The sequence below is a fragment of the Mustelus asterias genome, chromosome 3 (genome assembly GCF_964213995.1).
Source record: "Mustelus asterias chromosome 3, sMusAst1.hap1.1, whole genome shotgun sequence".
Lineage (NCBI taxonomy): Eukaryota > Metazoa > Chordata > Chondrichthyes > Carcharhiniformes > Triakidae > Mustelus > Mustelus asterias.
Genome location: NC_135803.1, coordinates 47,983,844 through 48,008,542, shown reverse-complemented (window position 1 = coordinate 48,008,542; position 24,699 = coordinate 47,983,844). Strand labels below are relative to the sequence as shown.

Sequence of the window (24,699 nt, the reverse complement as noted above, 5' to 3'; positions counted from 1 at the left end):
ACATAGGTAACAGGAAACCTTGTACCTATTGGACAAGAGCAATATCAATACATTTGTTCCCTTCCTGATCCACAGTCACCTCATCCTGTCCTGACCATTGAAGTTCAGCCTAACCCAAGGGGAGTGACTGCCTCCTGGAACAAAGTGTCCAGGTAGCTCACCCTCTCCCTGATGCCCAGCAATGTCAACAACTCAAATTTCAGCTCAGTAATCCAGAGTTGAATCTGCATAAGCTTCAGACACTGTCTGCCCATAGGGGGTGTGATTTTCCCGCCCCATTATGCTGGTTGAGTAGTGTTGTGGGGCGCGAAATATAAGCGGCAGTGAAAAATCACATTCCTGCACAGCAGCCGCCACGTCGCAAATCTCCCAGGGAACAGTTCGAGGCTGATTTAAATATTCATGATCCAATTTCAATCTCTTTAGCGAGCTCTGGATGCAATTGTCTGGGCTCACTTGGCTCTCTGACCTTGCCAGTGAAGATTTCCAACAGCGGAGACACAGTTGGTCCCTAGCAACGGGAATCAAACTTAATGGCCTAGCTGGTGGGACCAGAGACCATTAAGGGGCTGGGAGGGTAGTGCCACTTGAGAAGTGCCAGCCTGGCACTGCTCACCAGACAGCCTGGCACTGCCATCCTGGCACATTGGCAGAGCCCAATGGGCATGGGGCAATGCCGAGGGGGCAGGGCCTGAGGGAGGGGGCGCTGGGCCTGTGGGGGCAGGGCCAGACAGGTGTTGAGCCAGGCTGGGGGGGTGATGTAGGAGGGGGGGTGGAGGGGAATCTGCATCGGCGTTGGGGACTAGACGTGCGGCCTATGGTCAGGGTTCGGGGCTGGCTATCCGAAGTTGGGACTGGCCATTTGGAGGCCAGCAATCAGTGTGGGGTGCGGGGGCAATGTCCATTGGTCCTCAGAGCGTTCTGCTACTGGCCGGTTCAGTGGGCGCGAAATATAAGCGGGAGTGAAAAAATCGCATTCCTGCACAGCAGCCGACACATCGCAAATCTCCCAGGGAACGGCGCGAGGCTGATTTAAACATTCATGAATTTCAATCTCTTTAGCGAGCTCCGGATGCAATTGTTTGGGTTCACTTGGCTCGCTGACCCCGCCAGTGAAGGTTTCCAACAGCAGGGATCACAGCTGGTCCCCAGCAACGTGGACCAAACTTCATGGCCTCGCTGGTGGGACCAGAAGCCACTGCGGCCCCATGAGAGGTCAGCATTGGCGGAGCAGTGCCGTTAGGGAACTGCCAGCCTGACACTGCTCACCAGACAACCTGGCACTGCCAGCCTGGCACACTGGCAGAGCCCACTGGGCATGGGGCAGTGCCGAGGGGCAGGACCTAAGGGGGTTGCTGGGCCTGTGAGGGCAGGGGCAGAGCCAGAAAGAGAGTTGAGGTAGCACCGGAGGGAAGGGGCAACTCTGCATTGGAGTTAGGAGCTAGTGGTGCAACCAATGATCAGGGATCAGGGCCGGCTATCGGAGCTCAGAACTGGTCATTGGGGGGGCGGGGGGAGGATGTCAACTGATCTCCCAGTATACTGGAATATTGGCGCATGCCATTTGGTCCCCAGAATGCTCTGCTGCCGGCTTGTCCAGCGGGTATAGGCTCCATCCCCCACCACTTCCATTTTCCTGCCCAATGGACATTTTGATATTTTTTGGAAAAATTGCCCCCATGGTTTTCTGAGATTGCAGAACATTGTAAAGATTTGTCAACTGCTTATGGTTTCTGCTATTGATGTTTTCATGAGTCTGGATGATGGACAATTTCATAGGGCTGTAGTGAAAACAACTTTTAAAAGGCAATATTTTATAAAGTTATGAATGAATGACTTTTAAACAATCTTGCATACAGTTACAGTAGGGTTCAGTGATTCTGTACAGAGTGTATGCTTAGTGAATGGGCATGTAAGTACTCTAGGTTATCTGAGGGATACGAGGAGCCATAGGTTTGGATGGAAGGGCAAAGATTGGCATAGAGGGTATGAGGGGTAATGGCGGGTGGGTGGATGGGCATAAGATGTCAAGGAAGCATGTGTAAGATCTATTGAATTCACATTTTAAAAGGTTCCCTCATCTATACTTTGCTTCATACCTCAGAGATCATGAACCATGATTCTTTGAAAGGCTGGCCCGACTCCATGAAGATTGTGGAGGCCATAATAAACCATAGAATCCCTACAGTGCAGAAAGAGGCCATTCAGCCCATTGAGTCTACACTGACTCTTTGAAAGAGCATCCCATCCAGCCCTCCCCTCAGCCCTATCCCCATAAACCCTTGCATTTACCATGGCTAATCCACCTAACCTACACAGGCCTAGGAGATGTCTATCCTCACATTAGAACTGACCGGTTTGGGAGCACAAGGATGAAGGCCCACGAGCTGCACCATTCTGCGCTCTTAACCTGTACCAATAAAATTGGGAATGCTGGGAATGGGCTGGGAATCCCAGAATCATGTCCAAGTTTTGCCATTTTTAAAGGTTCATGTAATCTTGTTGACTCTGAAAATGCAGTCCATTGAACACTTAAGCAAGCAAGTTAAGCCACACAGATACAAATCATCAGTCAGCCCCAGCTGGAGTATTGTGTCCAATTCTGGACATCTAGAGGGTGCAGAGGAGATTTACTGGAATGGGAAAAGAGATGTGGGCCTTTAGTAATGTGAGAGATTAGAGCAACTGGGGTTGCTGTCCTTTGGGAAGAAAGGTTTAAGCCAAATTTTGATAGATGTATTTGAAGGTTTGAATAGTTTGATAGGTGAAGTAACAGGGGTGATTTTCCCCCAAAAAAGTAAATGCCCAACGGGTGGGAATACGAGAGTTTTTGCTGTCTGATTTTTGGGTGAGCTGAGTGGGATTAATCTCCGGGACTCTGTGCTTCAGAGTCTGTGACGCAATTTACTCCGGATGGATGGGGTGGGGTGGGGGGGGGGGGGCGGGGGGGGGGGGGGGGGGGGGGGGGCGCTTGATCCCACCCAAGAGGCCAGAAGCAAACGTGCTGAGCAGGCCATTGTGCATGCACAATCTGTTAGTGGGGAGACCGGCACATGCGCACTGCCCTCTTGCCCCATCACCAACCTCCCAAACAGCTGGCTTCCCAGTGTCATTCCCAACCCCCTCTCCCCCCTGATTGCCAGCCTCCGTGAACCCCCCATAATCTCTGGCCTCTGTAGCCCCCCCACCCCCATATCCAGCCCGACATCCCTCCTAATGGCCAGCCTGACCACCCACCCCCCCCCCTCCACCCGACCCCTTCCTCTCATTTGCCAGTCCCGATCACCTCCTCCCAACCCCACTGACCCCTAATGCAAATTGCACAGCAGGTGTTCACTCCCACCACCACTGATTGGCTCTGCACCCCCCCCCCCACCAATAGGCCCTGCCCCCCCTGTAGGCCCTGCTCCCTTGGCACTGCCAGGGTGCCTGGTGCGCACAGCCAGGCTGGCAGCGCCAAGGGGCACCCTCCTGCCCTCAACCTCCCGGGGGGCCCAGTCCCCACCACAGTGTGATCACACCTGGTCCCGTTCTTGAGGACCAGTTTTAATCCCTGCCCATGGGAACCTCTCCCAACGGGGTGGGAAACATTGGCGAGCTCGGAGGATACTGTCCTGGGCTAACTGATGATCTGAAAATGTCAATTTGCACATTGTAATCAGCCTCACGCTGATTTCCGGGCTGAGGCTGATTACATGAAAGAAACGGCCTGGGAGAGTTGCGATCGGCTAGATGCCAGTCGTGACTCCTGCTACAGACCTCCCCCCCCACCCCCCACCCCCCCCCCCCACACACACACACACACACACATAAGTTTCAAAGAGATCTCTTTGTGGAGGTTCAGTATTAAAGTCTATGTAGCCATTTGACAAAGGAAGAAACCAGAGCCAGTCTTTACTTGGAATATATTTATTCTCAGAGTGAAACAATACAGGCATCTATCTCCTGACTCCTTCCTACTCCTGTGTCAATGTCTCTATATGTGTTCAAATAACCATCTAATCAATGCCCTCCACCTATATTTACTTACCCTCAATAGAAACAATTAACACAGAGAACTGAGGTACTCTGTCAGTATTTTATATCTGACTTTACTAGATGCTGCTGTCAATGTTACAGTAAAGATAGTGGAGGTATTGGATAGGATAAAAAATGAAAAGGTCAAGGCTTTTACAAGTTTGTCAGTGCTCAGTGTTCGAAGTAGAAAAGTTACCCAGTCTGAATGGGATGTATTTTTAGTTGCTGTGGGTAATAGGATTAAGACTGGAAATTACTATCAGGCCACATTCTTGCAATTTTACTTAGTGCCAGTAGTGGTTTCAAAGAAAAGGAATAAGGTAAACTTACATTTCTCTACAGCCTTTCACAACAATTGGAAATTCAAAAGACTTTACAAGCAATCCAGTCAAGAGCAGTCATCATTGGAAATGTGACTGCCGATGTGGGCCCAGCAAGTTCCCACAGCCATAAAATGACAACATTGAGGGATAAATATTGAGCATGACTTTGGGGACAAATACCCTGCTCTTCTTCACAACAGCACCATGGGGTCTTTTCTATCTTCCCAAGAGAGCAGTCAGGACCTTGGTTTAACATGCCATCCAAAAGGCAGAACCCCCTCTGTACTGCACGAGAGCCTCAGCCTAGATTCTTCATAGAAACCCTACAGTGCAGAAAGAGGCCATTTGGCCCATCGAGTCTGCACCGATCACAATCCCACCCAGTCCCCACCCCCATATCCCTACATATTTACCTGCTAATCCCTCTAACCTACCTAGGACTCTAAGGGGCAATTTTAGCATGGCCAATCAACCTAACCCACACATCTTTGGACTGTGGGAGGAAACCGGAGCACCCGGAGTAAACCCACGCAGACACGAGGAGAATGTGCAAACTCCACACAGACAGTGACCCAAGCCGGGAATCGAACCCAGGTCTCTGGAGCTGTGAAGCAGCAGTGCTAACCACTGTGCTACCGTGTCGCCCATTCTTGTACTCAATTTCTAGAGTGGGACTTGAACCTATAACCTTCCAACTCAGAAGCAACACTTATCAACTGCATCACGCTTCTTTCCTGCTTCTATCAGACTTTTGAATGGACCGACCTTATATTAAGTTGATCTTTCTCTACACCCAAGCTATGACTGTAACACTACATTCTGCACCCTCTCCTTTCCTTCTCCCCTACGTACTCTATGAACAAAGAACAAAGAACAGTACAGCACAGGAAACAGGCCCTTCGGCCCTCCAAGCCAGTGCCGCTCCTTGGTCCAACTAGACCAATCGTTTGTATCCCTCCATTCCCAGGCTGCTCATGTGACTATCCAGGTAAGTCTTAAACGATGTCAGCGTGCCTGCCTCCACCACCCTACTTGGCAGCGCATTCCAGGCCCCCACCACCCTCTGTGTAAAAAACATCCCTCTAATATCTGAGTTATACTTCGCCCCTCTCACCTTGAGCCCGTGACCCCTCGTGAACGTCACTTCTGATCTGGGAAAAAGCTTCCCACCGTTCACCCTATCTATCCCCTTCATAATCTTGTACATTATCTATCCCCTTCATAATCATGAATGGTATGCTTTGTCCATATAGCGCACAAGAGAAAATAGTTTTCATTGCATACCAATACTTGTAACAACAATAAATCAAATCAAAAACAGCAGATCCTGATTTAGTATAGGGGATGGAATAAATTCAGCTATTACAGGGAGCTTAATTACCGCTGAAGAAACTTTTACAAATAATGAAACAGGAAAAAATTAATTGGAACTTGGAAAAATTAGAGTTTTAATACACAAAAACTAACAAATTTGTTGAAGGAAAATTATGTAAAGTTTAAAGTTTTATTTATTAGTCACAAGTAGGCTTACATTAAGACTGCAATGAAGCTGCTGTGAAATTCCCCTAGTCACCACACTCCGGCACTAATTTGGGTCAATGCACCTAACCAGCACGTCTTTCAGATTGTAGGAGGAAACTGGAGCACACGAAGAAAACCCATGCACACATGGGGAAAACATGCAAACTCCACATAGACAGTGACCCAAGCCAGGAATCGAACCTGGGTTCCTGGCACTGAGGCAGCACTGTGCCACCATGCGTTTGATTACTTTGATTGAATTATTTGATGAAGAAATGGAGATGGTTTGTGAGGACAGCGCATGATGTTGTGAAAGAAGAATTTGAAAAGGAAGTACCACATAATAAATGTACAAACAAAATTAAAACCCATAAGATTAAAGGTGCAATAGCAGCAAGAGTACAAATTGTCTAGCGGACAGAAGCAGAGTGCAGTGGTCAATAGTTGACTTTCAGACTGGAGGGAAGTGTACATTGGTGTACCCCAGAGGTCAGGGTCGAGATAACTGTTAATTTTGATATATATAAAATAATGACTCGGATATATAGGGAATAATTTCAAAGTTTGCAGATGGCACAAAACTCAAACATACAGTAAACAGTGAGAAGAAATAGTAACCAACTTCAGGGGACATAGAGAAAAATGGACGGAAATATGAGAGGCAGATGATATTTAATGCAGAGAATTGTGAAGCAACTCATTTTAGTGCTGAGGATAAGAAGGCTCGATAAAGCTACTGAGACAATTTCAAAGAGGCTGCAAGAACAGAAAGACTCGGATGAACATAGGCAAGTGTTTGAATTAGCAAGGGCAAGTTGAGAAGGCTTTGGTTTTATAAATAGAGATACCGGACGTCATTTCAACCCTAGAGGCAGGAAGTTGCCTAACTCAGCGTGACTACTTTGTGAGAAAGTGTCTGTAATTGTGGGATTATTATTCAGTCTGAGAGTGTGGTGGAGTTACACCTGATGCGCCAGAAGGAGTTTGAAGAAGTCCAGTGCTAAGGTGGACCGGTTAAAAAAAACTTACCTTGGTGCTCTGGGATTTCATTTCAGCTACAATAAAATCAATCAAACAAAAAACAGCCCCCTAGTTCTCATGCTTCACACCCATGTCTCAGCCATGCCAACTTATGCCCCACACCCATCCCCTCCATGCCAATCGATTTCTGCCACCCCCCCTCCCCATGGCCTCTCACACCATTCATGCTAATCTACGGCACTTCTGTACCCATTCACTCAATATATGTATTCTGCACAGGATCACTGAACTGTGTACTGGTTGAGAACGCAAGACATTTGTTAAATATTTAAATATAAAACAATTGTGTCTGAGGGAAAAAAGTAATTAATTGTGCAGTTGACAGACTGAGAATGTGAGAAAGTGCTATAAATACTTACACCAGATAAGAAGTGTCAAGTTCTTTCAGTTTCTGCTGTTAATACTTTAAATGTTCTGGATGATCAACACTTTTATAGGGCTTTATAGTAAAATCACTTTTTTCTAAAGTAGAAAGCTATGAATAAATGACTTTTTAAAACATTTTTCACAAATACTATTATTATAATGTTCAGTGGCTCTGTATAGTCTGTATACCAGGTGAAAGGCATATATATGTCATAGCTTGGCATGGAGGAGGGTTTTAGCTTGGCCCGGAGGGTTTGAAGGGCCTGGAAATGGGGATAGACATAAATTAAGGGCAGGGGGAATCCTGGGAACAGTCACAGTTGCCATTTTTAAAGAATCTCTCGTACTCCACGGAAATCCAGCTCATGGATTACATAAGCAAGTAAATTAAGGCAAATTGCTATAAAATCATGGGAGAGGACCCAACTGGAACATTGTGTCCAATTTTGGACACAACATTTTCAAAAAATTATCAATGTCATAGAGAGGCTGCAGAGGAGATTTACTAAAATGGGAGAAAGAATGCGGGCCTTCCATAATGTGGAGTGATTAGAGAAACTGGGGTTACTCTCCTTCAGAAAGGAACGTTTCAGCCACGATTTTGACTCGCAAGTTCAAGGAGAAATTTGATCGATGTGTTTGAAATCATGAACTGATTTCATTGGCTGAATATAATGTTTTCCAATAGAAATAGGATCATTAAGCACAGTGCCAGGAACCCAGGTTCGATTCCTGGCTTGGGTCACTGTCTATGTGGAGTTTGCATGTTCTCCCCATGTGTGCATGGGTTTTCTTCGTGTGCTCCAGTTTCCTCCTACAATCTGAAAGACGTGCTGGTTAGATTTGTCCGAAAGCAAATTCAATAGTACCTTTCAAAAAGGAATTTGATGATTATTTTGCAAAGCAATGGGAGAAAGAGGAGAATGGGAATAATTGGATAGATCTACTTATGGCTTCCTGCTGTGCTGTATCATTCTATGATGGATATAACAAAAAGTCACCTCACAACGTCAACATACATATGGTGCTATATAGCAATGCTGATATATTAGTGTATGAAAAACATGAAACAATCTCAGTGTCTCAATAGAATCAATCATTTTCTCACCTCCTTCTTTGTACCACTTTTGGAACACCTCTGATATATCGTTGAAATATTCAGCAGTAACCACTTCGAGATTTTGAACTCTTAAATTATTTCTCAATCAGCAAAGCCATTCTAAGTACTTCTTGGCAGATTACACCATTCTACATTTTCCAGCTTTGGTTGCCAGACAAGTGAATCTATCGTTTCCTCAAAATGAAGTTTAGAAGAGTAAGAGGCAACTTGACGGAAACCTTTAAGATCCTAAGTGGTCTTGACAAGGGCGGGCGGGGGGAGGGGGGGGTGGAGTCGGTGCAAGGGGGAGGATGTTTCCTCTTGTGGGAGAATCTAGAACTACCGTCACTGTTTAAAAATAAAGGGTTACCCATTTAAAACAGATAAGGAGAGATTTTTTTCACTCAGAGGATCATGAAGCTTTGGAACTCTCTTCCTGAAAAGGTCACGGAAGCAGAGTCTATGAGTATTTTTAGGGCCGAGCTAGATAGATTCTTGGTAAGCAAAGGGGTGAAAGATTATTGGGAGTAGGCGATACGTAGATTTGGGGTTACTATCAGATCAGTGATCACCCTACAAACAAGGAGCAGCAGTAGGCCATTCAGCCCCTCAAACCTGCCCTACTGCTGCTCCTTGTTTGTATAAGGATAAACAGATCATGAATAACCATGATCAGATCCCAACAAGGCTGACACTTAAAAATCAGAAAAAGATTATGCATAAGGATGCAGAGATCTATCTATCCCTTACCAAACTGGCCATTAGCATAAACCTCACACATTATCACTGAATTGGTAATTCAGCAGGGATTGGCATTGTCTATACCTTTAAAACATCGTTATACTTGTTTTTATGGATGACCCTAGGTGTTTGTAATCACTCAGGAAGCCCAACTAGAAAGGAACAGTAATTATTGCCAAACATAAAATAAAGCCACTACTCTGTGGCGTACATATATAGCTCCCAACTGGGCCAATAGTTGTGTAGCCCCTTCCCAGTGTCTGCTTTATAAAGGGCTTAGGCAATAAGATCCACCTGGGCAGGCCATTGGTCCTGTTACCAAGAGCACTCGTATTCAACGAGTCCCACAGGAAGATCAATTCTTGATTCCCCATGGCGTTCATGGGGGTTAGCATAGTGTTATATTGAAACATAAAGTACTTTACAATGGCTGTACACACTAATTAATGCACACTCTCTAACAGCATTTTAGGATTAGCAAAAGACATAACATGGATTCAAAGTATGTTTTCTTTAGTTCTTCTTAATCTTCTGATGGAATGCAGGCTTTGCAGCCGTGCATATCACCGTCTGGAGTGTGTTCCCACAATGGTCCAATGGTTCTTTCTGCTCATGGTCTTCCTCAGCTATAAAAAAGAAATTTGCAGCAGTTTCATGTTATAAAGTCTGGCACATAGAATTCAATCACTTTTTAAGCTTTTGGCCAAGCTGCAGCAAACATCTGTATTCTTATAGGTAGGAGTTGGAAATTTGAGGGACTTTTCAATTTCCCTTCATCCCAGTTCTCAACTTCCCCATTCCTTCATGGAATCTTGAGACTTGACACACGGATGCCAGACTAAAAAATGGGCAGAAATACTATAGAACAGGAGACTTAGCATTTTATAAAGTAACTACAGTGACATTTGGAGAGGTCATGTGATCTGGTGTCAAATGGTCAGAATGTCATGTGATCCTGGGATCTGGGTGTTGGCTGGCTGGGCCAGCATTTACTGTCCATCACTAGTGAAGAGTCACATTCAGGGCAGACCAGGTAAGGACAGCAGATTTCCTTCCCTAAAGGACATTCATGAGTCAGATGGATTTTTGCAACAATTGACTATGATTTCATGGCCATCATTAGATTTTGAATTCCAGATTTTTATTGAATTTAAATTTCACCATCTGCATTTGAACCTGGAACTCCAGAGCATAGCCCTGGGTCTCTGGATTACTAGTCCAGTGACAATACCACGATGCCACCATCTCCCCACCTCATTCAAGGAGGCAAATTAAATCACAATGACATTTCAAAACTAGGAAGAAATCAGATAGTGGCTAGCACTGCAGTCATTTTAAGGTGGATGGGCCCAATCAGAGGTGGAATGGGAAAACAGGGAATTGGGAAGTCCAAGCTATCAGGAGTCGCAAGAATGTAGATCAGAATTTGCTGTGGGAGATCAGAGTATGGAGGTTGGAAGTTGACGACTATGGGGCCAAGGCAATGGACAGAAGGCAGCAACAATTGGAAATGTTCTTTAAACTGGGACCGGGAGGAACATTCCTCTTTCAAATTCAAATAACCTTCTTAACATCTTGCTTACAGGTGTTCGGTGAGATTGCCTATGACGAGGCTGGCTGCCTCAGGGCAAACAAATACTGAAACGTGGACTTTAAGCATTTGGCCCTTTATTTGAATATGCTAAGGGCATAATGCCTGCTGTAGTCAGAAGTAAAAGATATTTCTGTTTACCGTTGCCCCATAAGGCGGACAACAAACCCTTGGCTGGAAGTGTGTTTTTCCTGCCTGAGATTTCTGGACACCACTAGCACATGCAACACCTGAAAAATAAGCAGAAGAAAGCTCACATTCTAATCCCATGATTCATCAACTTGTTCCAGTCGCTATTTATTTTCTGTGAGTCTAAGCAAAAAGTGCTTGCTAGATATTCAACTGAAAGGCTACCAAAGTCAAGCTTGATCCTGTTCTTATCTGATAGCTAGGTGCCCATCCACACACAAACATTGAGTTGTGATATTTCTCACTCTCCCTCCTGAGGGCAGCTCAATCAACACAGACATCAGGTCAGAGGCTATACAGAATTCAATATTTAAATTCATATTAAATCAGCCTGAATTTTGCAGTAAGTAGCCAAGATGATGACACTCACTGTTGATCTGGAAGAATTAAAGCTTCCGTGAAGATTTCACGAGCTTTTTATGAATTTTACCTTTCACAATGTTCATTCCATTCTGGTGCCAGTATTTAGAAACCTCTGGCATCCAGCATCAGTGATGTCATCAAGCTGGCTTAACGGCCAATCACATTCAAGTATTCTCATAGACAGCGAAACTGGTAGTAATATTAATTGATTACTCTTCATTATTCAATAATTATAGAGAATGAAATAAAGACTGGGGCAAGCACACAGGATTGGGAAAAATACATTTGCTGGAATTCTATCACCTCGTCTGACACAGAATTGGAGCATGTGAGAGGCGGACAACAGAAATATCCATTGACCTCAGGTGGGAATTTCCAGTCTCGCATGAGTGAGGCCGTAAAATCCCACCCCTTATCTTTGCAGTTTCCTCAAAATCCTCCCTATTCCTTGGCAAGAGCAGTCTTGATAATGCATCGGCGTTGGCCTATTGGTCCAACTGGCGATACAAGATCTCATACTCATGTCCTGCAGCTTCACCATCATGCCTACTGCAGAGACCAGACATCGGCCTAAGATTCTGTGATACTAGTAATCGTGAAACTACTAATGTTTGTCATCACTACTCCACAGAAGATGACGACACATGCACAATTAAATGTCGATTGAAGGTGAATATCTGGTTGAAACTGGAAGTTTGCCCTAGAAGCATGCAAGCTCGTGAAGTTCCAATATGGAATTAACCCCAAAAGGAGGCCGACCTGGAGACATTGGTAGAATTGGGGATATTGAAATCAGTGGCCACAAGAGAGTGGGCCACGCCCGTAGTCCTGTTCATGAAGACCGATGGATCAGTGATGTCATGTGGAGGCTTTAAGATCACAGTGAACCTGAACTAATGCATGGAACAATATCCGTTATTCCTCACCGAGGATCTCTTTAATGGCCTGGCTTGGGGAACAAAATTTACAAAAATGGACTTTCCCAAATGTATCTTCAAGTGGATGTGGCCAAGGAGTCACAAGCGCTATTAACAGTTATCTCCTAAAAAGGGTTGTTTCATTACAAGTGACTGCCCTTTGGAATTAGATCGGCTTTGGCCATTTTCCAAAGAGCAATGGACCAAATTCTAAGTGGTCTTCCAGGGGTCCAATGCTAATTAAATGATATAGTGCCCCTGATGATGAACATTTACAGAACCTGGAAAAGACAGTAAAGAGGCTGCAGGAACATGGTCTGCAGATTAGGAAAGACAAATGCAAATCTTTCAAGGACTCAGTTGAGTACCTTGGTCATGTCATCAACGGTGAAGGGTTCAATAAAGGCACTGAAGAAACTTGCAGCTATTATGAAGGCACCTAGAGTGGCAAATATGTCCCAATTGAGGTCTTTTCTGGGACTTACCAATTATTATAGCAAATTTGTACTGGATTTGGCAATGGTTCTGAAGCCTTTGCATTGACGACTGATAAAAGTTCAGACATGACAGTGGATGCCAGAATGTGAGAAGGCCTACCAAGCAGCAAAGGAGGCATTAAAGGAGCCTGGGATTTTGGTACTTTAACCCAAAATTATCTTTTTAGCTAGCCTGTGATGTGTCACCATATGGTGTGGGGGAGCAGTTGTATCCCATGTGATAGCCAATGAGGAAGATCGACCCATCGCTTTTGCACCTCGGTCACTCTCTAAGGCAGAGGAAAATTACACACAAATAGAGGAAGTGGCACTTGGAGTTGCGAAGTTTCACCAATTCCACTCTGGCAGGGAATTTGTCCTGCTAACGGACCATGGGCCACTCACAAAGATTTGGGCCCCTATTTGGGCATTCTGTCGATGGCTGCAACGAGGTTGCAAAGGTGGGCATTAATCGTGTCAAGACATGAGTATGAGATCCAGTATCGCCAGTCAGACCAACACGCCAAAGCAGATGCATTATCGAGACTGCCCTTGCCAGTGAACAGGGAGGATTTTGAGGAGACTGTAAAGATAAGGGACGGGATTTTACGGCCACGCTCGAGCAAGACTGGAAATTCCCACCCGATGTCAATGCACATTTCCGTTGTCCGCCTCTCACACGCTCCGATTCTGTGGCGGGCAAGGCAGTAGAATTCCGGCGAATGTATTTTTCCCAAGAGAATACAGTTCCGACTACAGTTGCGAATAAACAAGCCACAAGAAAAGACCCCATACTGAGTCGAGTGATAGACCTTGTCCGGAAGGGAATGATTTATCACCGAAAGGACCCAGAAGTGAGGCCCTATTTAAGCCAGTGGTGGGAAATTTCGGTATAGGACGGCTGCTTGTTGTGGGGTATGTAAGTCGTTATCCTGACCGCATTGAAGAGGAAGGTGCTGGACCAGCTGCACCAAGGGCACCCAGGGGTGGTGCAGATAAATGAGGTGGCCAGGAGTTATATCTGGTTGCCAAACATTGATGCTAGCATAGAAGGGAAAGCAGGAACATGTGTAGCGTACTCCCAAATTTGGAAAGCCCCACCGTCACCTTTATTTCCATTGGTATGGCCAAAAGGACCTTGGCAACACGTCCATATCAATTTGGCTGGGCCAGTGGAAAACCACATGTTATTGATGGCTGTGGATGCAAACTTCAAATGGCCTGAGGTGATATGCATGAAATCCGGCGACGAATGGTCTAGCGGGGCATTTTATGCAGTCGGTTCAGCACTCCTTGGAGGTTTCAGGAGAGGATGGTCATTGAGGCGAAGAGTGAACCAGTTTCCAAATGTGTATAGGAACACCCCGCATGCAATGACAAAATGTCCCCTGGTGACGTTGATGCTGGGAAGACAGTTTCGGACAATGTTTAATTTACTGAGACTGGAGGAGTCCAGGCGAGTGGCGGAAAGGAATCAAGAGGCCCACATGGACCAGCAGCAGAACATGCAAAACTGAGAACCTTTCAAAAGGACGAAGTAGTTCCAACTAGGAACTATACTCCGGGGGAGAAGTGGATTCCAACAGTAATATTAGCCAATACTGGGCCATTGTCCTATACCATTGGAAACTCGAGACGATTCTGGTTCGGCATAGACATGCCGATCAATTACTGGCGGCACCATATTAAGAGGTGGGAACAGCAGCTTGGGAGGTGGAGACTTTGTGGTTGGATCCGGCAGAGGTACCAAAAAACGGGAGCATGGAGCCCATAGCTGTACCTTCTGCTGATGAGCCGGGAGCACCGGTAGTGGTGACTAATGATGTGCAGATGGAAGAATTTCTGAGGGCGGATTCACCAGAGCCACAATTGTTGGAAAGGGACCCAAGGCTGGTTCCAGCTCCCAGGAGACAACCTCTATGGAACCATCATCCTCCGGACCGACTGATCATGTTGATATAACATGAACATTTGTGTGGGAGGCCAAATGAATGTTTATTGCTGTTCGTAATGTGTAAATTCATGACCATGTATGTAAATAGTTCACTGTTATTTCTGAATGGGGGATTGCAATGTAGAAGGGAGGAGTGTTATATATGCGGGGCATAGCCCCTTTAAGCGGATGGGTCAGGTGACTGGGGAGTTGGGAGTGTGGTGTGACCTGCCTGGGAATCCACCTTACAGTCAGCTGAGGGCTGGAGTGTGAGTAGAACTGCTCATTAAATAAACACTGTTTGTTCCATGTGAGTTCTTCAGTTCTTCTACTTCGGAAGGAAGTAGAAGTGGGTTATTTGTCCTGGGAACTGACATCATGAACCCGAAGGGGATAGCTCTCCAGAGGACATAGGTCAGTGATGAGCTGTGAATGTTGGTTTGACATATGGGGCCCGATTTTACCATCGCATTGCACCTGTTTTCAAGCGTGAAAACTTGGTAAAGTCAGGTGTGAGGTGAGTAGCGCGATTTGCGCCCGCCTCCATGCCGGTTCCCCCATACCAAGGCTGAAAATGGCCGTGATCGGGACCACGACCGAAATGGGCGCGACGGCCATTTAAATGTATTTTCGTGCATTTAAATTGACTTAATGGGCTGCATGCCCTGACACAAGGGCAGCATGGTGTTACAATGGTTAGCACTGCTGCTTCACAGCGCCAGGGACCCAGGTTCGATTCCTGGCTTGGGTCACTGTCTGTGTGGAGTCTGCATGTTCTCCCTGTGTCTGCATGGGTTTCCTCCGGGTGCTCCGGTTTCCTCCCACAGTCCGAAAGATGCGCTGGTTAGGTGAAATGGCCATGCTAAATTCTCCCTCAGTGTACCCGAACAGGCGCCGGTGTGTGGTGACTAGGGGATTTTCACAGTAACTTCATTTCAGTGTTAATGTAAGTCTATTTGTAACTAATAAATAAACTTTAACTTTACTTCGCCCTTTACCACCGCGTTCACCCATCCAGAATCGGCGTAAAACAGACATGCTCCCTCGAAGTCTGATTCAGGTGCTCCATCAGTGAGGGTCAGTGGGGAGGTAAGTGCCGAGCGTCCGACGGCTCTCTGCTTGAGATCAGTGGGAGAGGGGGAGGGTGTGTGGGGGGGGGAGGGGGGGGGGCGGTGGGCAGGTGTGGGGAGGTGGGTCTGACGGCGGTCTGCTTGAGATCGGTGGGGGGGGGGAAGGGGGTCTGCTGCCTCTCTGCCTGTGATCAGTGGGGGGGGGGGGTGGGAGGGGAGTCTGCTGCCATTCAGCCTGTGATCAGTGGGGTGGGAGGCAGGTCCGCTGCCACTCTGCCTGAGATCGGTGTGGGGGGGAGGGGGGATAGGCCCGCAATCGGTCTGGGTGGTGAGGGTGGGGGACAACGGGGTCAGTAATGTTGTGAGGGTGGGGCAATATCTGGGGAGGTCAGAGGCAGGCATTATTTAGCCCGGGAGGGATGTGGCAGGGAGCCACATTCTATCTTTTTTTTTCTGCGCATGCGCAGTTGGAGGCGCCGATCGGAGCTGCAGGATTTTGGGTGCATTAAGCCCCGCCCACAGGCTTGTGCAGCGCGATTCAGAATCGCTGATATTTTTGCAGGCAGAATGGGTCTAAAAGACAGATCTCAAACAATCCCAGTTTCAAGTCCACCCAGCACTTAGAATCAAAATGGTAAAATAGGGCCCATGATGCGTTGCCATTGTCAAGGTGGAGGTTGGAGGAGGTCCCAGAGAATTAATAGCCAGAGTGGAATCTGAAGAAATTTAGTATCAACTACCTGATTGGGTTCACTTTCTGCTTGGGTGGAATTAGTGATTCCAGAGCAAATGGCACCCGTTTTAAAGTTAAAGTTTATTTATTAGTCACAAGTAAGGTTTACATTAACACTGCAATGAAGTGACTGTGAAATTCCCTTAGTGGCCACAATCCGGCACCTGTTCGGGTCAATGCACCTATCCCTGAGTGTCTACTCAGACATATTTACATGTTGCCATAGCAACATCTGTCAAAACTGCTTTAAAAAGCTCAGATTATTTTACATCTGTCAGCCTACCATATATTAGTTTCCTCATCTCAAATTACTTTTAAAAATTTTCAAAACCATTTTCTCATTAAATTGTCACTTCCTTAGCAAACTTAAAAAGAAAATCAGTTTAAATCATTATCAACCCACAACCTATGAACAATTTAATTTTAAATTACCGAAGATTACTTTAAAAATAACACAGAATAATGTTCTAGTTAGATTTGTGCACATTGGTTAACATTATTTCTAAATGCAGATCGAGTGGGAAAATAGGAGATAACTCCTTTTTTTTGGGTGAGCTGCGAATCACAATCTTATGGCAGTTAGTGTAAAGAATGAGCCAGTCTGCGATTCTCACCAGTGGAGCCGGTTGGGAAGGGGATTGGTGGGGGTGGGGGGGGGGGGGGGGGGGGGGGTGGGGCTGGTGGTTGGAGAGAGAGAGGAGACTAATCTTGCCTCTGAAGCTGGTGAGATCTCCTGCTTCCCGCTACAAACCTCAACCCCCACAGACATGCCCTTCCCCTCCAATCACCCCCTTTGCAGAGCTCCCTTCCTTCCCTGATCGCTCCCTTATCAAAGTTCCTCCAACCCCTCCAATCACCCACTTTGCAGAGTTTCTCCTTTTCCCACCACCCCCAACTCCCCAGTATGGTTCTCCCCTACCGCCATCTCCCCACCCCCTTGGCACTGCCCTTGCACTGCCAAGGTGACTGGTGGGCAGTGTCATGGTACCCAGCGGGCATTACCAGGCTCGCACTGCTCAAGGGACACTGTCCGGCGCTGCTCCCAATGGCCTCTGATCCCACTGGTGAGGTCATCCCATCTAGTCTCCGCTGATGGAGACTAGCTGTGATTATTGCTGGTGAGAAGCAGGGAGCCTCCCGGATTCATTAATGACATTTAAATGATGGAAGTAATATTGAAATCAGCATCCACCCAGAAAGGGCATGAACCGGATTTCACCGGCAAAACAGTACGATCAGGAGAGGTGAGAAACTGGGCGTAAACCCGATTTTATGCCTCTCGGTCTATCTTACCGGCTAGCCATGCCGATCAACCTGTGTGGCAAGCCAGTAAGATCATGCCCAAAATGTTTCAAAATGTGCTGATTAGTGTCCCGACATCTAAGAGGCTCAGCTTCATTTATGGAATTGCTCCAAAAGGCCTGCAAATATTGTACAAGTGAATAGACATGCACAATTGTGATGGGCATGATCTTATGGCCTTGTTGCACCCAATAATCTATATGGTGAGGTCGTAAGATCACGTGAGATCCCGTTTTCCTGCTGGCTCCCGTCTTACCAGACACTTTTTCCGGGCATGATGAGGATTGCATCTGAAATGGACGAGACGTCAATTTGCGTGCATCTCAGTATGATTACCGGGTTTGGCATGCAATTGTCCCCACGCACTTACTTTAACAATCTCGTTGCCGAGTCATCATGCCAGCAAGACAATCACCTGCTCTACAGAGGTCTGTTTCAGGTGCAGTGGTGAGAAAGGCGAGTGAAGAGGTGAGTACCACTGGGCACAACCTCCGGGTGCAGGGCGGGCACCTTTACCATGGCCATCGTGCATGGTGGGCCTTGCATGGGTGCATGGTTATGGGAGAGGGGGGGAATCCTGTGCCATTCTGGAGGTCCTGAACTCGGGGGTTGGTGCTGGCTGGGGCCTTGTGTTGTGTGCATTCCTCCTGGCTGCTGAGCGAACCCCTGAGGGGTTGCTTATGAGGGTGGCTGCCAACCTTACTGATGTTGCCATGGCATCCTTCCGTCTGTCAGCTGCACAGATTCTCTGGCTGACTGCAAATTCCATCCCAGACCCCACTAACAGCAACAGGCAGCAGGCCTGTCAGCTGCTGCTCCAAGCAAGGGAGTTCTGCAGAAGTTAAAACGGCTTCTCACACATCATGGACTCTGCAGGGCTGCTGTCGATGGGAACCCATCCCGTGATAGTCATGAGGGTGCCCCTCCCCTGCCTGTCTGAACTGCAAGCCATTCCTGCAAAGCACTGCAGCAGACATCCAGATGGGTGCGCCCATGTATATGCTTCAAGTGTTCTCAATGGGAACCCCTGCACAGTCACTTGTAAGCTTTCCGTGCCCCCCCATGGCGAGGGTGCAGTGACGGTCACCAACCCGGTGAGGTGGCACATGGCACAGGGGATAGTGTCGGATTGCCATCATCCAAACTCATTTGGGACATGGGTTGCTGGGAGGGAGTGCGGGTCCCAGGAGGATAAGTTCATGCAATCTCTCTCTGGATTTTGACATGGAGCCAATAGAGGCAGTCATTCTTGAGGCTGTGGAGGAGGAGGGAGACGTCCATGCACTGCAAGGCCAGCCCAGGCTGCAGCAGGATGACAGGGAGTCACCGGTCAAGGGGCAGGAGGCAGGTGCGCATCAGCCCAAGGAGGCTCCAAGGCAGAAGAGACGGAGACCCCAGCAGTTTGAGACACGCGTGTCCTTCGAAGAGCTACCGGACAGTGTATGCCATTGCAGGCTCCAGCTCAGCAAGAAGATGGTGCAGTAGCTGTGTCAGGTCCATGCAGACCTGGCACCTCATGGTACAGGGCTTCACTGCCACCCTGCTCCTGGTGGCAGTGAAGGTTACAGTGGCCCTCAACCTTTACGCAACTGGGTTCCTCCACACCGCCAGTGGGAACCTCTGTGGTATTTCCCAGTTCTCAATCGACAAGTGTGTCTGTGACGAGGTGAGAGATGCCCTGTTCGCCCGAGCCAGCCAGTACATCCATTTCATTATGGGCCAGGCCCAGCAGGGAGCCTGGGCCGGAGACTTTGCCACTATCGCCGGGATGCCGAATGTGCAGTGCGCAATCGATTGCATACACATCACCCTGCAGTCCCCAAAAACACCAGGCACCGCAGTTCGTGAACAATAAGGGGTTCCACTCCAAATGTTCAGATGGTCTGTGACCACAATATGAATTTCATGCACGTGTGTGCATACCGACCGGGGAGTGTGCGTGATAACTTCATTTCGCGGAGCTCTGACATCCCCAACCTCTTTGAGTTACTGGTCCAGGCAGGAGAGTGATGACGACTCGCTACGTGGCACACTGTGATGCTGCCCTGTTGTGAAACAAGTTTTGACTCCTACCTGCTCTCTGAATGCACACTGGCATCTGGGCTCAGACCACCACCATCTGCTGCATTACCCTAGAGGTTGGGGGGTGGCAGCTGTTTGGGGGTGTAGAGGGGGGTGCAGAGGGTGTTGGGGATGCCATGCCAGGTTGTGAGACACGGTGGACCTGCAGGGCACCCACTGTTGGTGCAGTTTGTGTGGGCGTGTAGAATACCATGCCAGTCAGGGATATTTCACAGACGCTGGGATATGGGGATCGCATATTTGGTGGGCCAAAGGATCTCTCCCCGCACAGCAATGCTTTGAGCATCCACCTGTTTTATAGCACTGTTAATATCAGCACTGACATAGAAAATAGAAGCAGGAGTCGGCAATTCAGCCCTTCGAACCTGCTCTGCCATTCATTTTGATCATGGCTGATCATCAAGTTCAATATTCTGATTCCCCCCTACTCCCCATATCCCTTGATCGCTTTAGCCCCAAGAGCTTTTTCTAATTTCTTCTTGAAATCACACAATCTTTTGGCCTGAGTTACTTTCTGTGTAGTGAATTCCATATATTCACCACCCTCTGGGTGAAAGAATTTCTCCTCACTAGCTCCTAAAAGGTTTACTCCTTATCCTCAAACTATGGCCTCTAGTTCTGGACTCATCCACCATCAGGAACATTCTTTTTGAATCTGCCCTGTTAGAATTTTATAAGTTTCTATGAGATCCCCTCTCACTCTTCTAAACTCCAGTGAATATAATCCCAACTGACCTAGTCTCTCCTCATATGACAGACCTGCTATCCCAGGAATCAGCCTGGTAAACCTTCACTGCATCCCTCTATAGCAAGGACATTCTTCCTCAGATAAGGACACCAAAACTGCACGCAATACTCCAGGTGTGACCTCACCACACCCTATACAATTGCAGTAAAACATCCCTATTCCTATACCCATCTTCTCACTATGAAGGCCAATGAACCATTTGCCTTCTTTACTGCCTGGGGAGTGAGGATTCACAGTTGGTTACACCACCCACTGTTCTCCGGCTCACGGCGATTATGGGCCATCTTCTCCTGTAGGGACAGAAGGGAGGGATTGAAAGCCTGAAGGCTGGAAAGGTGCGGGGTCTCAGGGTGTCAGGGGACTGTCAGGGCTGTGCCTCGGCCAGAAGGGGTTGTGACGGAGGGTGCCAGAGGGGTTGGAGGCAGGTACTAGTGGGTCAGGTGCTGGAAGGCTACAGGGTGGATGGACATTGCATACGTGACATATGGGACTGATGCCAGGAGAGGATGGTTACTCTCTCATGCTGTCTGAATGAGGTCATTCAGTTGCTTCTGGCACTGGTGGCCAGTGCTACGGGCCAGTGCACGGTACTGATGGCCACTGCCACTGCCACCCAGGCCACATTGCTGTTCCGACCCTGGCTACTCGCCCTTCTGGGGGGGAAGAATGTGTCTATCCACCCCTCCAGCAGGCGGCCCAGCTTACCCTTGGAGCAATTCTTTGAGGTGCCATCTTCCTGGCATGGCTACCTGTGTTTCCATCGTTAGAATTTATATAGCGCTCTCCCTTCTTAAGTGAGTTCAGCTGCAGGCAGTTTGGGCGAGTCATGCGCCTGGGGGGGTGCATTTGACACAAATCACTAGAGGCTGTTTTGCTGCAATAAAGGGGGAGGCAAGGGCAACACTGCAGGGGTGGCATTCGGGGTGGTGACTGGGGAGGGGGGAACGCTGCAGGGGAGGCAATCGGGGAGAAGGGAACTCTGCAGGAGAGGCAATGGGGGGGGGAACTCTGCAGGGGAATCAATCGGGGCAGGGATAACTGCAGGGGAGTCAATCGGGGAAGGGGGAATGCTGCAGGGGAGGCAATCAGGGAGGGGATAACTCTACAGGGGAGTCAATTGGGGCAGGGATAACTCTGCAGGGGAGGCAATCGGGGCGGAGTAACTGCAGGGGAGGCAATTGGGAAAGTGGTAATCGTGCAGGGAAGGCCATTGGGGAGGCAGTAATCATGCAGCGGAGGCAATTGGAGAGGGAGAACTGTGCAGGGGAGGTAATGGGGGAGGGGGAACTGTGCAGGGGAGGTAATGGGGGAGGGGGAACTGTGCAGGGGAGGTAATGGGGGAGGGGGAACTCTGCAGGGGAGGTAATGGGGGGACGTGAGGGCGGTGAGATGTCCGTATTAATAATCATTCTTCATGGTCCTGTTTTGAATCAGGGCCTGCAAATTTCCCATTTTAATTTGAATAATTATTGCAATGATATAGAAAGCTAATATTATTGCCCAGAAGTAAAAAATTATAATATTTGCTTATATCAGTGAAAGTTTAAATAATCACATTTACTTCCGGTTATTGGCCCTCCTCCTCTCAGGCGCAATATCAACAAGATTGTGGATTCATGCTGGATCCGATAATCTGAGAATTTCTTTTCATCCTCCAATTGCACATTGCCAAAACAAAGGCGCAAATCATCAGCAGCATCTAAACCATAGGGAAAAAGAGCAAAAATCAAATCCAAACAAACCAGCCAGCACCTCCCAAACATCAGCATTAATAATTATTCTGATTTTAAGATCGAGATCAAGAATCACTTTCAAATCAGCTGCTTGTAAATCTGGTGAAAACTCAAAGTATAGACTCGCCATCGGTAGCGCTGTAACTAATCATTAGAGAGACAAGATAGAAGTGAAATTAAAGCTTTTCACTGTTAGTGCATTCCGGAGAACGGAAATGTCTCTGTTTTTTCCAATGTTGAGTGTTTTTCATTGGCTACTTTCCTCAAACTGGACCTCCCGGTAGTTCTAACTGGGATCCGCTGTCCTTACTAGACCCAGGGTATAAAGTAGTCTGGTCATTTTAGTATCGTCGGAATCATGCAGTCTTTGGATTTTAAAAAAAATCAATACTTTATAATGATTTGTCACTATTTTCTTTCAGGTACATATTTATGCCTGGTTCACAGACTTGTGGTTAAACATTACAATGTCATTTTATAATGTAGGAAGTCCAGAAATCCAGAATGTCTTGGGCCAAAGCATTCCGGACTGGAGAGGTTATAATGTATCAACACAATGTTGTAATACCATTCAGTTGCTTTTCCATTAGGTGTAGAGAACGTCGTGATGGTCATTTTTAACCTCTAACACCTGGCGAAATAGATTACCCAGCCAATTGTTATCGCATTCATTTCAAAAGATCACTCGTTGCTCTCATTACCCACGTACATGGTTCATCTCGTAGTCTCTCCAGCAGTTTTTCCTTGAACTCGGAGATCTTCATCTCATTAAATTCTGTCTCAGAATGGGAAATATCAATAATAATCCTTTTTCCTTTTAAATCTATCACAAATACGCTGTAGCTGTCCCCCATTATACAATCACAGAAACTGTGCAAGCTGCACCGTCCCCTCCTTAGTTCTGTAAGTTTAAACACGTTTGTGCTTAACTTTCAGTTTGGAACCAGTTGTACAACATTGAGCAATCTCACTGTCACATGACTAAAGAGCTGCCTTAAACGCTCCACCTGCACAGCACAATAAAATAACCATTGCCGTTTGGAAGGAACTGTAAAGTCTTACCGTGTGGGAGGAATGGTAAAGTCATCGAAGCATAGAATCCCTACAGCGCAGAATGAGACTATTCCACACATCAAGTCTGCACTGACTCTCTGCCAGAGTATCTTACCCAGGCTCTCTCCTCCTCTCCCTTTCCCCTAACCCCACACATTAACCATGTCTAATCCCCCTAACCTACACATCTTGGGACACTAAGGGGCAATTTTTACCATGGCCAACCCACCTAACCTGCACATCTTTGGACTGTGGGAGGAAACTGGGGCACCCGGAGGAAACCCATGCAGACTTGGGGAGAATGCGAACTCAGGTGTGAGGCAGCAGTGCTAACCATTGTGCCACAGTGAACATGATTTCCCTTTCTTAAATCCATGTTACTCTACCTAATTCTACCATTATTTTCTAACTATCCTATTGTCTTGTCCTATTTTATGGATTCCAGCATTTTCCCTATCACTATTGTCAGACCAACAGGTCTGTAGTTCCTTGTTTTCTCTCTCTCTCTCATTTCTTAAATAGCAGCGTTACTTTTGCCATTTTCTGAACTGAAGGAACTGTTCCAAAGTTCATCACTTTTGAAAGATGTTCACCAATGATGTATCTCCAGAGCTACCTCTTCCAGCATTCTGGGACATAGGTCATTCAGTCCAGGAGATTTATTTAATTTTACTAGCATTAATTTCTTTAGTACTATTATTGTACTAGCACTAATATTTTGCATTTCTTCACTTCCACTGGTGCTTTAATTCTCCATTACTTCCTGGAAGTAGTTAGTACTTTCCTCCATGAAGACAGGATGAAGCATTTGTTTAGCTTCTCTGCAATTTCCTTATTCCCTATGATAAATTCTCAAGGTACTGCTGCAGAAAACCAGCTTGCACACATCTTATTAACAGAGTGGCTTTCCTACCTGAGTGTCACACACCCTGATATATTCAGGCCCCAGCACTGGTTTCCCCCAGTTGTAGGCATGTCTCTGTGAAGGTGATCAACTCATAGACATGCATTTTTATATGAGCTGACAATTCATCTGTTTTATTGCCAATGCTGTGGGTATGCACAGAGCACTTAATTCCTTTCTTTGCTGTTTTCGTAAACTCTGGCCCTATCTACTGGCACACACCTAAGTTTGCAATCACTGTGCTTTCCTGCCATATTCTGATTGCTTAAATTGATCGATTGTCATTTATCTTTAATTTATTCAATCTTCACCTACATTTTTTTACTTCATTCATGGGACATGGGCATTGCTGGCTGGCCAACATTTATTGCCCCTCCCTCATTGCTCAAGGGCAGTTGAGAGGCAACCACATTGCTGTGGCTCTGGAGTCACATGGAGGCCAGGTCAAGTAAGGATGGCAGATTTCCTTCCCAAAAGGACCTGAGTGAACCAGATGG

The 24,699-nt window shown here is 47.0% G+C and overlaps 1 protein-coding gene across 1 annotated transcript; it reads right to left on the bottom strand.

Moving 5' to 3' along the window:
• Nucleotides 1–9,492: 9,492 nt before the first annotated feature.
• LOC144483772 (uncharacterized) lies at nt 9,493–23,134 on the bottom strand. The gene is made up of 3 exons (XM_078202324.1): nt 22,955–23,134; nt 22,068–22,211; nt 9,493–9,734 (listed from the first exon to the last, which is right to left on the bottom strand). The coding sequence occupies exons 1-3, from the start codon at nt 23,097–23,099 to the stop codon at nt 9,622–9,624; spliced, it is 402 nt and encodes a 133-aa protein (XP_078058450.1). The 5' UTR covers nt 23,100–23,134; the 3' UTR covers nt 9,493–9,621.
• Between the last annotated feature and the right edge of the window lie 1,565 nt (nt 23,135–24,699).

What these genes read in the sequence shown, in the direction of transcription:
- LOC144483772 (XM_078202324.1), bottom strand. Translation starts at nt 23,099, where the DNA reads ATGGGGGACAGCTACAGCGTATTTGTGATAGATTTAAAAGGAAAAAGG. An exon ending in GAGACTACGAGATGAACCAT is followed by an intron (nt 22,212 to 22,954) that starts GTACGTGGGTAA and finishes CCTATGGTTTAG; the next exon opens with ATGCTGCTGATGATTTGCGC. An exon ending in GCCAATAACCGGAAGTAAAT is followed by an intron (nt 9,735 to 22,067) that starts GTGATTATTTAA and finishes TCTTTTTTATAG; the next exon opens with CTGAGGAAGACCATGAGCAG.